This window comes from Plasmodium brasilianum, chromosome 5 (assembly GCF_023973825.1).
Source record: "Plasmodium brasilianum strain Bolivian I chromosome 5, whole genome shotgun sequence".
NCBI lineage: Eukaryota > Apicomplexa > Aconoidasida > Haemosporida > Plasmodiidae > Plasmodium > Plasmodium brasilianum.
In genome coordinates, this window is record NC_090118.1 from 859964 (window position 1) to 874374 (window position 14411).

Below are 14411 nucleotides of genomic sequence, written 5' to 3' on the forward strand. Positions count from 1 at the left end.
CAATTTCCATCTTCATTTCCTTAAATTATTATGAATATGAGTTGAAAATTTATGAATCTGTTCATATTTTTATTTTCCATTTCAAGTTGTTGCATCCTTTTATGTGCACACACAAAAAAGAAAAAAAAGCAAAAAAAAAAAAAACATGTACCATTCTGAACGGTGCATAATAAATAGAACAAAAAAATAAAATAATAATAAAAATTAAAATAAAATTTAACACAGCATAACATAACGTAAGCATGAATATGAAGGTAATATAAACGTTAGTATGAAGGTAATATAAACGGAAACATAAAAACAATATAAATGTAAAAGTAATATAAATGTAAATATAAAAGCGAACGTAAATACAAACAAACATTACTTAGCAACAGTTGTTATAAAAAAAAAAAATCGCCAAAAAAAGGAAAATAGGGAAATAGGAAAAAAGGAAAATAAGAAATTAAGAAAATAATAAAACAGGAAAATATAAAAGTAGGAAAATATAAAAGTAGGAAAATATAAAAGTAGGAAAATAAAAAAATTATACATACGTGCATATAATAATTGAGTACTTTCTTTTTTCCCACAAAGTTTAAAACAAGAAGGGGTAATGATAGTGTTAACTACACAATGATATGTCATATGAGATTTTCTAAAACGGTAATATAACAAAGTCCTCCTTTTACAAGTAAAATTTTAATACAATCATTTTTAATAAATTTTTTGCCGTTTTGAAATTAGACAGTTTTGTACATTAACATATTTATGCTTGCCATAAAAAACGGGAAAAAATGTAGGTGGGTGGACCGGTAAATGCTCAATGGATAGCAGAACTGGCCCATTTTTATAATTTTAGTCCAAAAATAAAGAAAAAAATAAATTAAAACCAAAAAAAAGATAAAATGAAAAAAGCAAAAAGCAAAAATCAAAAATCAAAAATCAAAAAAAAAAAAAAGACCGAAAAAAACAAAAAAAACAAGACAGCAATATATACTTAAAAACGTTCAAAAAAAAAAAAAAAAAAAAAAAGGTAAAGAATAAATACATATGGATAATGCACATATGAAATCTAAAACATAGGGCAGCACAGAAAAGAGGATATTATAAAATGGTAAAAAAATAAATGCCCCCTGGTACAATTGAAAAACTAAAAATTAAAAAAATGAAAATAAAACATAAAAAAGAAAGAAGCAAAGACGAAAAGTGGAAAAAAATAAAGGAGAAACGAGAAAAGGAAAAAAAAGGACAAAACAAATGGACGAAAAAAAAAAAAAAAAAAAACATGCCCCTGAAATGTCCTATTACACACAAGCCTGTCAAGCCCGTCTCGTTTTTAAATGCGGAAAATATGCGAACAGCAAAGTCGTGAAACAGCTGTACATTAATTTAACACATAAATATACTTAAATAAATAAATATATATATATATGTACATATATGTTCGCACATTAATACGCATAAAAACAATGAAATAATAAGATATAAAAAAAATAGCTAGGAGAGTGAATTCTTAAAAGAAAAAAGAGCGCTACAAGGACTTCATTTTAACCAAAATAAAAAAACATAAAAATAAAAAGATGTACAATACAATAATATAAATGAAAAAAAAAGAAAATAAGTATACTTTTCCAACTTGTTTAAGGTATTCTTGTGTGAACAATAATCTCATTGCCTTTTCCTTTTTCGGCTTTTGTAACAAAATTCAATATCCCGTTCAACGTGAACGTTGCATGTTTTAGGTTTATGACGGCTGTGGCAAAGGAAAAAAAAAAAAAAAATGTACACGTAGAAGCTGTACACGTAGAAGCTGTACACGTAGAAGCTGCACATGTATAAGCTGAACACCTATATATGTGTATTTATAAACGTATGCATATATGTACATACATGTGTTCATACGCCTGTTAGCGTATCATATATGATGAACTGAAACAGGTGTTTCTAAAATGGATAGTGTGAAACAGCATAAGTGCTTGCTTATGCGCACACACTCATGCAGTCAAGCTTTTGTGCAATGTATTATTTTTTCTTACGCGTCGTGTTTTTCAGTATTTGTTTTCCATCTTTGTTTAGAATAATAAAATTAACGGTGTTCGCTAACAAATTTCCATCCACATCCCTCGGTAGGAAATCTCCTACATTTTAAAATGCACAAAAATATATGAAAAGGGAAAGAAAAATAAAATGATGAGGAACAAGACAAAATAAAACTAAACAAAATATGAGTGATGCTTCATTTTAATGCAACAAAACGAAATATGAGTTACGTTCCTCTTTAATGCAATATAAATTTTTTGCTGTTTCATTTCAAACCTAATATACTCTTGATGCTTAGTTTCTCGAGTAGTACCCATGCATAACCGTCAAAAATGGGGACTACAAAAGACAAAAAAAAAAAAAAAATTTAGTATGATATAATTTGATTTAATTTGATATAATTTGATATAATTTGATATAATTTGATATAATTTGATATAATTTGATATAATTTGATATAATTTGATATAATTTGATTTAATTTGATATAATTTGATATAATATGATTTAATTTGTTTTAATTTGATTTAATTTGATATAATTTGATATAATTTGATATTATTTGATATAATTTGATATAATTTGATGTAATTTGATTTATATTTTTATTAATGTAATTATGCATTTGGTATAATTCCATATGTGTGCAGGTTCACTCGCACAAACAATCGATTATACGGATGTCTTACGTGGTTTTTCCGAAATGGAGCTCAGGGCAAATTCTGCTACCCATCCAACACTGTATCCAGCCCAAACAATCCCTACAATATTAAAAAGTTGAAGCGATGAGACGTCAAAGAGTGCAAGAATGACGGAATGAAAAAGAAACGGTACCATTTTTCTCTATCCTTGTAAGCAAAATATTGTATATGTATATAACACAGTATTTTAGCTACGTATGAAATGATATAAGTTACTTTCATTTTGCAATCCCATATCTCGAAGGGCAAAGGCAGAAATGTAATTGTTTCCATCGTAAATAACTATGTTAGCTGCAAATGGGAAAAATTAAACGCATAAGTGTTTACGCACACATGCATACGTGCATACAAGTGTACATATATGGATACATAAACTCAGACACACATGTACGTATCTGTAAACGCGTTCACTGATTGTTTTTATAAACATGTTTTTATGGCTAGAATTACCACTCGGGTTCACAATGGCATAGTCAAACTCGGATATCTGGGTATTGTCGGAAAGGACATAAAATCCTAGGGAAAAAAGAAAAAGAAGGAATTATGGACGATGAATAATGGATGATGGATGTTGACGACTTAACAAAAAGACAAAACAATTATATATATATATATATATATATATATATATGTATATATATATATATATGTATATGTATAAATGAAAAATCGAATGAACATATATGTTCACTTCCGTCTTGTATTAAATAATGCCAGTCTTTTTCACTCCGTCCTTACTTTCATTTTCTTCATCCACTCCTTTCATTACAATCCGCTTGACATCTGACAGGGAGAAACAATAAAAAAAAAAAAAAAATTTGCATTACATATATAAATGTTAATGAGTTATATGTTGTAATGTATTTTGCATAAACATATTTGCAAAATAGAGTATGATAATTATTATTTACCAAATGGTCTTAGTATCTCTAGCTCATCAACGAACTCCCTTCCATTGTACACTTTTCCTGAGTGAACAAAAGTGAAGGATCCATCAAGTTGTTAGGCAGGCAAGTGCGAATGAAAGGGAAAAAAAAAAAAAATAAAAATAAAATGAAAGGAAAATACAAAACAACAAAATAAAATGAAAAATATGGACGATCAAAAACAGCTAAAATAGCCAAGTGGCAGATATTTATTTTAATAAATTATACTATTTTTTGATAGTCCTATATGAAGCGTATCGCCTGATGGGGAAAATAAAAAAAAAAGGGAAAAAGATAAGAATAGATAAATATAAATACGCACACACATATACACGTATATATACATGTGTGTATTTATAAAACAAACATAACAGGCGAAACACACAACAACAGGTGCATATGCATATGGTTAAGTCACTGAAGTCCTTTGTCAGTAGCTCCAAAATGAACTTGTCCTTTTCATACGGTCAAAGTTTTCAACGTTCAGGTGATATCCTACAAGCGAAGGTAAGAAAAAGAAGAAGCGATACGATTACAAATAGGCAAGTGATATTATAACTAATGAGCACTCGATACGATAAAAAAGCATGTAAATTCTATGATTCTCGTGTGAAATGTATAGAAAGCAAATTCTTGCGAGTTTATAAGTTACCTCCGGTGTAAAGGAGACCATTAAATTTCCGTGCTACAAACAATAAAAAAAATAAAAAATAATAAAATAAAAACAAATTAGTGCTATATGACAGCACGATATGTGGTTTTTCTCAATTTATTATCTTACGTTAATATATTTATTATTTATCATTTTATCTTTTTGTTTTTTATATTTTATTTTTTCATGTTTTATAAAATTACCGCCAACTTTCAGCGAAATGGCACTGTCTGGCTTTATCCCTACAATATGAAAAAGGGAAAAGAGAGTCATTGAATTTGTTTGTTCATAAATGTGTACATACATATGTACATATATACATATATATATATATATATATATGTACGTATATACATATACCCACATGAAGAAATTGTGTGTCTGTTCGTGAATCATCATCCTTACCTTCTCTAGTAGTTATCGACTTTTTGAAGACGTTCATAATTTTACCCTTCAAAATTTTGAGTAAACCCACATTTTCTGAACAGGGAGAAAACAAGAGGGGAAACAAAAAGCATAACAATGTGTGGTTGTATGTAATGTGTAGTTTGTAGTCCGCGTACAACATACATGCACATTCGCACATTTTCTGCGCGCACTATTACACACTCGGACGAGCCGACTCTTCATGCATATTTTCTGTAATATTTTAATTTACTGTGGACAAAGAAACTAATTTGATCTCTTTCCAAATCTCTGATCTGTTTGTCATTTCCTTCCATAAATGGACAAAAAATACTAATGCTACTTTCTTTGTCCATATAATTCCTAATTTTTAAATACTGTAAACTGTTTAGAGTTTCTTGAATTAAATTTTGCGATTCACTCATGTTCTTAAGACGAGATACATCTTTTATTATCTTCTTAACAATGTTTTCTGCAGAGAAATTGGAAAATAGCAGTTTGACAGTGCCTTCACTCGTTAACGCGCAGTGCATACACATACGTAAATACATACACGTAAATGCATACACGTAAATGCATACATGTAAATGCATACACGTAAATGCATACACGTAAATGCATACACGTAAATGCATACACGTAAATACATACACGTAAATGCATACACGTAAATGCATACACGTAAATGCATACACGTAAATGCATACACGTAAATGCATACACGTAAATACATACACGTAAATGCATACACGTAAATGCATACACGTAAATACATACACGTAAATACATACACGTAAATACATACACGTAAATACATACACGTGCATAAACTATACAATTGTACGCGTTTGCCCACCCACTTACTCGTAACGTTTGCGCATATATAACGAAGGGACAGCTCCGATTTTACAAAAACATCATAATTAATTTTATTTTGTTTCTTTGTATTATTGTGTGCAATAGCACCTCGACTGAAATACTCACATCTCGTAGCTGTGTCAACAGCAATTTTTATAATATCTAGGGGATCACTTAAGGAGGGCATAAGTACCTTTAATACTTTACGTATACTAGGTTTTCTTATAGGAATACGTGTTGCTTTACATTTTCTATTTATTATACCCAAAAATTTTTTTTTCCTTATTCCTCCGTAATCGTCTATACATCCTAGTACGATTTCACTAGTCTTCCTTTTGCATCTATCGTAAATTATTTCAACAGCTTTTTCCAAAGGACCCGAGTCTGCAAGGGGGAGAAAAATGTGGGTAGAAAAGTCGTGTAGAAGCGTGGTATAGCCAAATGGTAAAGAAGAATGGTATAGAAGCATGGCATATCACAATGACGTAGTGTAGTAAGATGTAAAGGAACTAAATAGATGTTTAAGCAAATATCAAGCGAAGGGCGCAGGTGTAGCCGTGGGCGTGCATGGGTTTTTGTCTTACTGTGGATGAAGTAGGATAGGAAAAACAATTTTTTAAATCTTGATACGTTCGGATTTTGTAATGAAATGTATTCTTCATTTTCAAATACCCACAAGGAAAGAAATAAAGATATATACTGAGCAAGGAGTGTAGGTGTATATGGGATTGATAAAAATTTCTTCTTTAACATTTTAACTAACTGACTTATTATTCGTTGTACTTTGTCTGCTTTTGAATATCTTAACAAATAATCTGTCTCTGAAAAATTTACTAAGTCGTTGTAATTCCTTGGGTGAGCTGAGCTTTTTCCTAGAGTAAATATTTTCTTCAGATTTGATGAAAAATTGCTTAGAAAGCTAGATTCATACTGTTCGATCATCGTTCTTATGAAGAAGGCTGTTTAGAGGGGGAGTGGGATGGGGGGAAAAAAGGAAATGCATCGTACATGTGCAGTTGCATTGGGAAAATGCATACGGAAAAGTATTCAAAAGGCACGCATCAGGCACACGACATACTAGTAACGGAACGGCTTCACACCGTGCGCGCAGCTCTATTTAATTTAATTTAAATTTATTTTATTTTCCTTTATTTTTACTTTATTTTTACTATATTTTTACTATATTTTTACTTTATTTTTACTATATTTTTACTATATTTTTACTATATTTTTACTATATTTTTACTATAATTTTACTATATTTTTACTTTTTTTTTATTTCATTTTTATTCCATTTTATCTTAATTTTTTTTTTTTTTTTTTTTTTGCGTGTTATACTTAGCTGCAGATTTATAGAAATGAGAGGGGAAAAGTTGTGCACTAAGAAATTCGTATTTGTTGATGCCTTTTTGTTATAGTTGAACCATCTAAATATAAAACCTACATTTCTAATTTTGGACGTAACAAATCGTTTTGTTTTTATCCTTCTCGAGGAAACGAAACCATAAGAAGCTGAGTAAATATTCTGAATATTATTCCACAGTTCTTTTGTCATCTCAAACAAGTAATTAAAATTTTGCGATGTTTTTGCCAGTAAACAAGTTTTTATAATATCATCAATTGCAAAGATTGCTTCATTTCCCGATCTCTCTTCAGGTTCTTCACGGAAAAAATTAAATGGAGCAATCTTTAAAAAATTTTGTTTTTTGTTTTTTTTTACCTGCACATGGTCATAAAAAAAAAAAAAAAAAAAAATGGGTTGTGTAGGACAGATATTTATAAAGCGGTGAAATGATGCCAAAATGTAAGAATCTACAAATTAAGTATAAACTGTGATAATATTGAGATAAATATGTTCTCACGTTTCTATCTCTACATGCACGTATATATATATTCATGTATATATATATATATATGTATATATATGCATATGTATATATACAACGTATACATATTCATGTATGTGAATGAGCATGAACCTACACAACCGTATAAATATACTTACATTCTTCTTTTTCTTTTTCCTGTCTATGGTTGTATTTAGTAAGTTAAACTTATCAGAAGTGCTAATCGAGCTGATATCAATGAAACCCTTCTCAGTCAATTCAGTAGCAGAGTTTAAGTATAGTAACATAATTAAAATTAAATCTGATGCTGTTTCTATATTGTAAAGTTTATCTCGATAATAATACATAATAATTTTTATCACTGCAAATGGGGGGAAGAACAGAAGGGAGTAGTTTATTAGTGTAAACACAGATTCGCGGGGGTAGAAGTAAGAGTGTACGAACAAATAGGCTCATCTACGTATATATATATATATATATATATATATGTATATGTATATGTCGGTGAATTTCTTTATTATGCACGCGTTACGATCTGCTCTCCTTTGAAGTGTGTCTGATTCCTTGAACTTTCCTTTGTACTCGTCCAAATAGTAAGGCGCATTTACAGTGGCATCCACGCACTTATGTGAGCACATGTCTACGAAGCCAAATTCTGATGCAAAAGGGAACGGATGAATTACGTATATATTAGTGTCTACTTATGCAGGAAGTGGGTATATACGTGTGTATATATGTATGTATATGGATAAATTTTCTTTTTTTTTTTTTTTTTTTTTTTTGTTTTTTCAAAAAAACATAAAGCGTTAGGGAAAGGCGCGTCCTTCTTGTAATAAAGAAGCCCTCGAGAAATAATTGCTTTTTTTTTTTTTTATTTTCTTCCTCTTTGCTTGTACTCTTTTCCATCAGTTCTGCCGTCTTTAGCTTAAAAGAATGCAAGGCTTCATCTAGTTCTTTCTCCAGGAGTATAAGTGTACCTAAGCGTGTAAAGTACACATGTAGGTAGTGTAAGGGCAGGGGTTCAGCATTAGGCACACTTGCATTAAAGCTGTATGCACATACTATTGCATACACAGGGAAACGTACACACAAACATACGCAAACACACGAAAACATCGCTTATACGTTATATAGTAAAATTCCATTTCGAAACGTTTATCTATATCCGTTTGCAGCTTATTCGAGGGGGAAAGAAACTTACCATTGTGAACCATACTATTTATTCTGAACTTCAAACGTGGAAGAAATTTTTTGAAATACCCCAAATCATTGTTTATTGACTTTTTGTATGCCTTTTCGAACATGAAACTCACTAGTACGTTTCCTATGAAGGGTGGACAATAACATGATAAGTCCATGGTACGGTACAGACTAATTCATGCAGGGACTATATTTATTCTACACACTATTATACACGCTATTATACACGCTATTATACACGCTATTATACACGCTATTATACACACTATTATACGCACTATTATACACGCTATTATACACGCTATTATACACGATATTATACACACTATTATACGCACTATTATACACGCTATTATACACACTATTATACACACTATTATACACGCTATTATACACGCTATTATACACACTATTATACACGCTATTATACACGCTATTATACACACTATTATACGCACTATTATACACACTATTATACACACTATTATACACGCTATTATACACGCTATTATACACACTATTATACACATTATTATACACACTATTATACACACTATTATACACGCTATTATACACGCTATTATACACACTATTATACACATTATTATACACACTATTATACACACTATTATACACACTATTCTGCACTTTACTGTGCACACACTCGTAATGCACTATCATTTCTCTTTTTCTTTTTCACACGAACCTAGCTGCCCGCACACATCCGAGTGCATGGGAGACATGTAATTAGTAGAACCCCCATTATGCTCCTTTAACAACTTGGTTACTACACAAAAGAAATGAAATAAGCACGATATGGATATGATGAACCAATCAAGATGGAGAAGCACCTGGCGGTGCAAAATAAAAAAAAAAGAAAAAAAGAAAGAGAATTACAAGTATCAAAAGTACATACAAGCACATATGAGCACATATGAGCACATACAAGTACATACAAGTACATACAAGCACATACAAGTACATACAAGCACATACAAGTACATACAAGTACATACAAGTACATACAAGTACATACAAGCACATACAAGTACATACAAGCACATACAAGTACATACAAGCACATACAAGTACATACAAGCACATACAAGTACATACAAGTACATACAAGTACATACAAGCACATACAAGCACATATGAGCACATTATGAGCACACAGTACACATACGCACATTGAAGCACAAGAATATCCCAGCGCATTTCTGTCTTTTATGAAAAATAAATGATGCACATACCATGGATACTATCATTGACTAATCGCTGCACTAGAAGGTCCGTTTCGAGTTGTTTAATGTTTTCATCTATTTGGGAAAAAAAAAAAAAAAATACGTACATATATACATACATATGTACATGTGCACGTGCTTATATACGTACGTACATATACGTATATGTTCACTCATGAATGCTTCCTTGTAGCATCCCCGCTATATAACGCAGGATAACCAAAATAGCAGTTTCGAAGTACCTATAATCCTAGCCTTGACATTTTTTTTCTTCTTAACTTCCTTAACGAAAAGATTATTAAGAGCTCTTTCAATGTCTAAAAGGGAAATGTTCATGTAGTAATGTGAAACTCATAAAAAATATTACTCGCATTACTAGCACTACTCGCATTACTAGCACTACTCGCATTACTAGCACTACTCGCATTACTAGCACTACTCGCATTACTAGCACTACTCGCACTATTCGCATTACTCTCACTACTTGCATCTTTTATCCTTTCTTACTTTTTTCCGTCTGGTATTTTTCCTTTAAGGATGCATTAGTGTACCAGTCGAGGGTATACTCTGCAAGAACGAAAGAATACATTGTTGAAGGGGGTACAGTTACAAGTGGTAGAGAAAAATTATCGTTATGCACCGGTTAGGAGAGGGGAGAAAATCGATGCATGTGTGATATATTTCCCTTATTTTAATTTTACTTGAAAAAACAAGGGGTTGATCATTCCTTATCACATCGAGGGAGTGCATAGTAGCTAAGCTTTCCTTGAGTAAAGCCGATGCACGGATAAAGTTATTGAGGCTGCTATAGTTGTATCTTTCTAACTCACGATTAATTTTTGTTGAAAAAATTATCATCTCGTTGTTTAACTTTTGAAGATAACGTACAGCTAAGAAAAGGAAAAGGGAGGAGGGGGTGAGGGTTTATTATGTACCTTCCGTAGTGCATTAACGAAGTAAAAAACAATATAATAAAAAATTAAAAAACAGAAATACTCGCAGTTTTGATCTTGTATATTTTTACCTTTTTCGTATTTGCTTTTCTCGACATCTGTGCAGGGGACGAGTGGTTATGTAGTCATACATAAGTACATGAAAAGAAACGTGCACAGATGAACATATGAACAAAAGAACATATGAACACAAATGTGCATACATAAACATATATAAGCATATGTGTATATTAATATACAATATTAAAAATGGTCGAAGAGTTTAATGAGTTAAATTCTATTTAAAATGAAATTATAGTATGTACAATACAGTATGACATTAACAATGTATTAGACTTATGTGATAACTTCTCTTCGACTTTGATAACTATTTTATTTTTTTTCTTTTATTTCATTGTTATGTTGATACTATTTCACTGATATATTGCACATATTTTTTAGTACCTGATGGATCTGAACTATTTTGACTTAAACCTCCTAAAAAAAAAAAAAAAAAAAAAAAAAAAAAGTATAAAAACAGCCATTCGTTTTTCTATATGTCCATTTTAGTTGTGGCTTCGAGTAAAGTGTCTTATGTACAAAGAGCTCAAGAGTAACACACAAATGCATGAACATACATGCATACATACCCACATTAACACATATATATGTTTGCACCATTGCATGTACACATGTGTATGCACACTTATGTACGTTTTTTCTGAACTTACCCAATATATGGGGCTTTTTTGATCTCGAGGGAACAAACTTCAGGGCCTTCGGATCAAACATAACATTAATCGAGTCTATATTTTTCATTATGGACTTTTCCAATTTGTCAAGACCTTCAAGAATGGTGCGAAAAATGGGATAAAATGGGATAAGATGGGATAAAATGGGATAAGATGGGATAAAATGGGATAAGATGGGATAAAATGGGATAAGATGGGATAAAATGGGATAAAATGGGATAAGATGGGATAAAATGGGATAAGATGGGATAAGATGGGATAAGATGGGATAAAATGGGATAAGATGGGATAAGATGGGATAAAATGGGATAAGATGGGATAAAATGGGATAAGATGGGATAAGATGGGATAAGATGGGATAAAATGAAACAAAATGAGATAAAATGAAACAAAATAAAATGGAAAAAAATGAAAATGCCATAAATGAGGCATTTAACAATAGCACATGGTGAGAGCCACATAATACACATGAAAAGTATAACTACAAAAAGAATGTGGAATATTTTACTTTTATTTGGGTTCTCCTTTCCATCCTTGAGACTCTTTTTTATAGGATGTCTACTTATATGCAGTTTTGGTGGAATAAGTTTTTCGAAAAACTTGCCTGGAGTGATAATACATATGTAACGTTCAATTTTTATATGAATGAAAATTTAAAAGCAACAATGAATTGGAATAAGGAAAAGACAGGAGTGTTCACATAGGGCATGCATATACGCCCACTGTGTTGTCCTTGTCTTTTGTCATTATGCCATTTTGTCAATGTGTTGTTTTTCCATATTGCAATTTCCCATTTTTCTTATTTTATTTGCCTTTTCTACAAATATGCTAACAGCTGCGTCAAGTGGTAGGCATACTTGTTGGACACTACTGATGTGAGAATAGCAAGCTACCAAATGAGCAAACAGATCAACAAGTAATGGCACAGAAAAAGAGTTTTGAGCGTACATTAGAATGTACGTGCAATATATAACACGTACATAAATTATACGTACTTATAATACGCACTTATGTGTGTGCCCATTTTACATGCACGCGTAATAAGTTTTCGCATACGTTCATGCTAAGTTTGCTTCTTACTTGATATCTCCGGGAGCAAGTAAACGGCAAAGAAGTAAATTAGTACATTACACTTCAACATATTTTATGGAAAATATAATCAAAAAAAAAAAAAAAAAAAAAAAAAAAAAAAGTACGCACATATGCGTATACTAAATGTATGTATATGCCTCTATATAACCACTTAAAAATAGAGGAATAAATGAAAAGACGAGTTTTGGTTGTATACAATTTATTGTGTTGCGCAAGTATGTACATATGTATATATGTATATGTACATATCTGCATGTGTGTTATTCTTCTATAAATGTGTGCTAACAAAGTTGTCTATTTAGCTAGCACGAAACTGCGTCATTACGCTATTTTTTCTTTTTCTATTTTGTACTTCTGTTCTGTTCTTTTGTTCTGCGCATATTCTGCGCATATATTTTTACTAATATATTTTGCTCATATATTTTGCGCATATGTTTTGCTCTTACATTTTGCGCTTTACGTTTCGCTTATATTTTTGCCGCATACGCATTTCGCTTATATTTTGCGCTTATATATTTTTTTATTATTTTTTTTTCCTTTTTTTTTTTTTTTTTTCTTTATTTCGCTATCTTTTCTTTGCTTCATTTATTTTTATATTGAGAAGGGGAAAATTTATGCAATGATTTTCCGTAATGTTGATAAAGCGAATGCACACACACAAATAAAAAAAAATATTAACTTGTGGACTTTTATTGTATAAGCGTATATACATAAATAAGCATATGTGTACATATGTACGTGTACGTATGAGTACATCATAATACCATAATTCACCTGAACATATTTGAGATACAATTTACACGTTTTATCAGTGTAACAATGGAACTATTAACTGTAGGAGGTTGTATGCACTTGGTGGCATTTCTGCATGAACATTTTATTTCTATTCAATGATTCAAAAAAAAGATATTCGTGAGTAACACATTTCTACGAAGATGTATTTGGACGTGACAATGCGACACATAAGTACGTACATAAGTACGTACATAAGTACTTACATGAATATATATATATATATATATATACATACATAGATACATACGTACATACATGTACATACATGTACATGTATATGTATTTGCCGCATGCTGTTAAAAGCCGATTGAACGTACGAGACGAGGGGAAAAATGAAACCTCATTTTTCTTACCCCACTATACGATTTGGCATTTTCCCATATTATCATAAGAGTCTGTCACTTGCCAAAACTCGAAGCTCATTATACCATATACATGTTCACCCCGTTTTGCACTTTTCGTACTTTTTTAACTTTTCGTACTTTTTTAACTTTTCGTACTTTTTTAACTTTTCGTACTTTTTTAACTTTTCGTACTTTTTTAACTTTTCGTACTTTTCGTACTTTTTTTACTTTTCGTACTTTTCGTACTTTTTTTACTTTTCGTACTTTTCGTACTTTTTTTACTTTTTGTTCTTTTTCTTATATCATTTTTTTCGTTTTTCTTATTTTTCTCATATTTAACATATAAAGGAGAATATGCATACATTAAAATATTATAATATAATTGCATATTTGAAAACTATCACAATATGTACATAAACATACAGAGCAATTAATCGATAACCCATTTTTGTAAAGGTGAAGAGAAACAAATTAATTCCCAATATTTTTTATATACTATTATGTAAAGTGTAAGAAAGAAAAAAAAAAAAAAAAAGGAAAAATGGAACGGAGGGACAATACAGACATACATACGTACATTTGCTATTTGCAGAAATATATATACATATGTAAGCAGCAGGATGTTTAAAAAAAAAAAAAAA

The 14411-nt window shown here is 30.7% G+C and overlaps 1 protein-coding gene across 1 annotated transcript; it reads right to left on the reverse strand.

Moving 5' to 3' along the window:
* Positions 1 to 1622: 1622 nt before the first annotated feature.
* MKS88_001457 (uncharacterized protein) lies at positions 1623 to 12680 on the reverse strand (the record flags this gene model as incomplete). Its single annotated transcript, XM_067214382.1, has 31 exons — positions 1623 to 1735; positions 2019 to 2120; positions 2299 to 2361; positions 2712 to 2783; positions 2940 to 3014; positions 3174 to 3239; positions 3462 to 3506; positions 3635 to 3691; positions 3878 to 3910; positions 4115 to 4144; positions 4505 to 4543; positions 4662 to 4781; positions 4960 to 5178; positions 5571 to 5948; positions 6149 to 6523; positions 6903 to 7284; positions 7570 to 7772; positions 7944 to 8066; positions 8308 to 8388; positions 8613 to 8735; positions 8818 to 9258; positions 9318 to 9398; positions 9865 to 9930; positions 10098 to 10172; positions 10223 to 10345; positions 10557 to 10745; positions 10880 to 10906; positions 11253 to 11285; positions 11519 to 11632; positions 12048 to 12143; positions 12620 to 12680. The coding sequence occupies 31 exons, from the start codon at positions 12678 to 12680 to the stop codon at positions 1623 to 1625; spliced, it is 4005 nt and encodes a 1334-aa protein (XP_067074823.1).
* Between the last annotated feature and the right edge of the window lie 1731 nt (positions 12681 to 14411).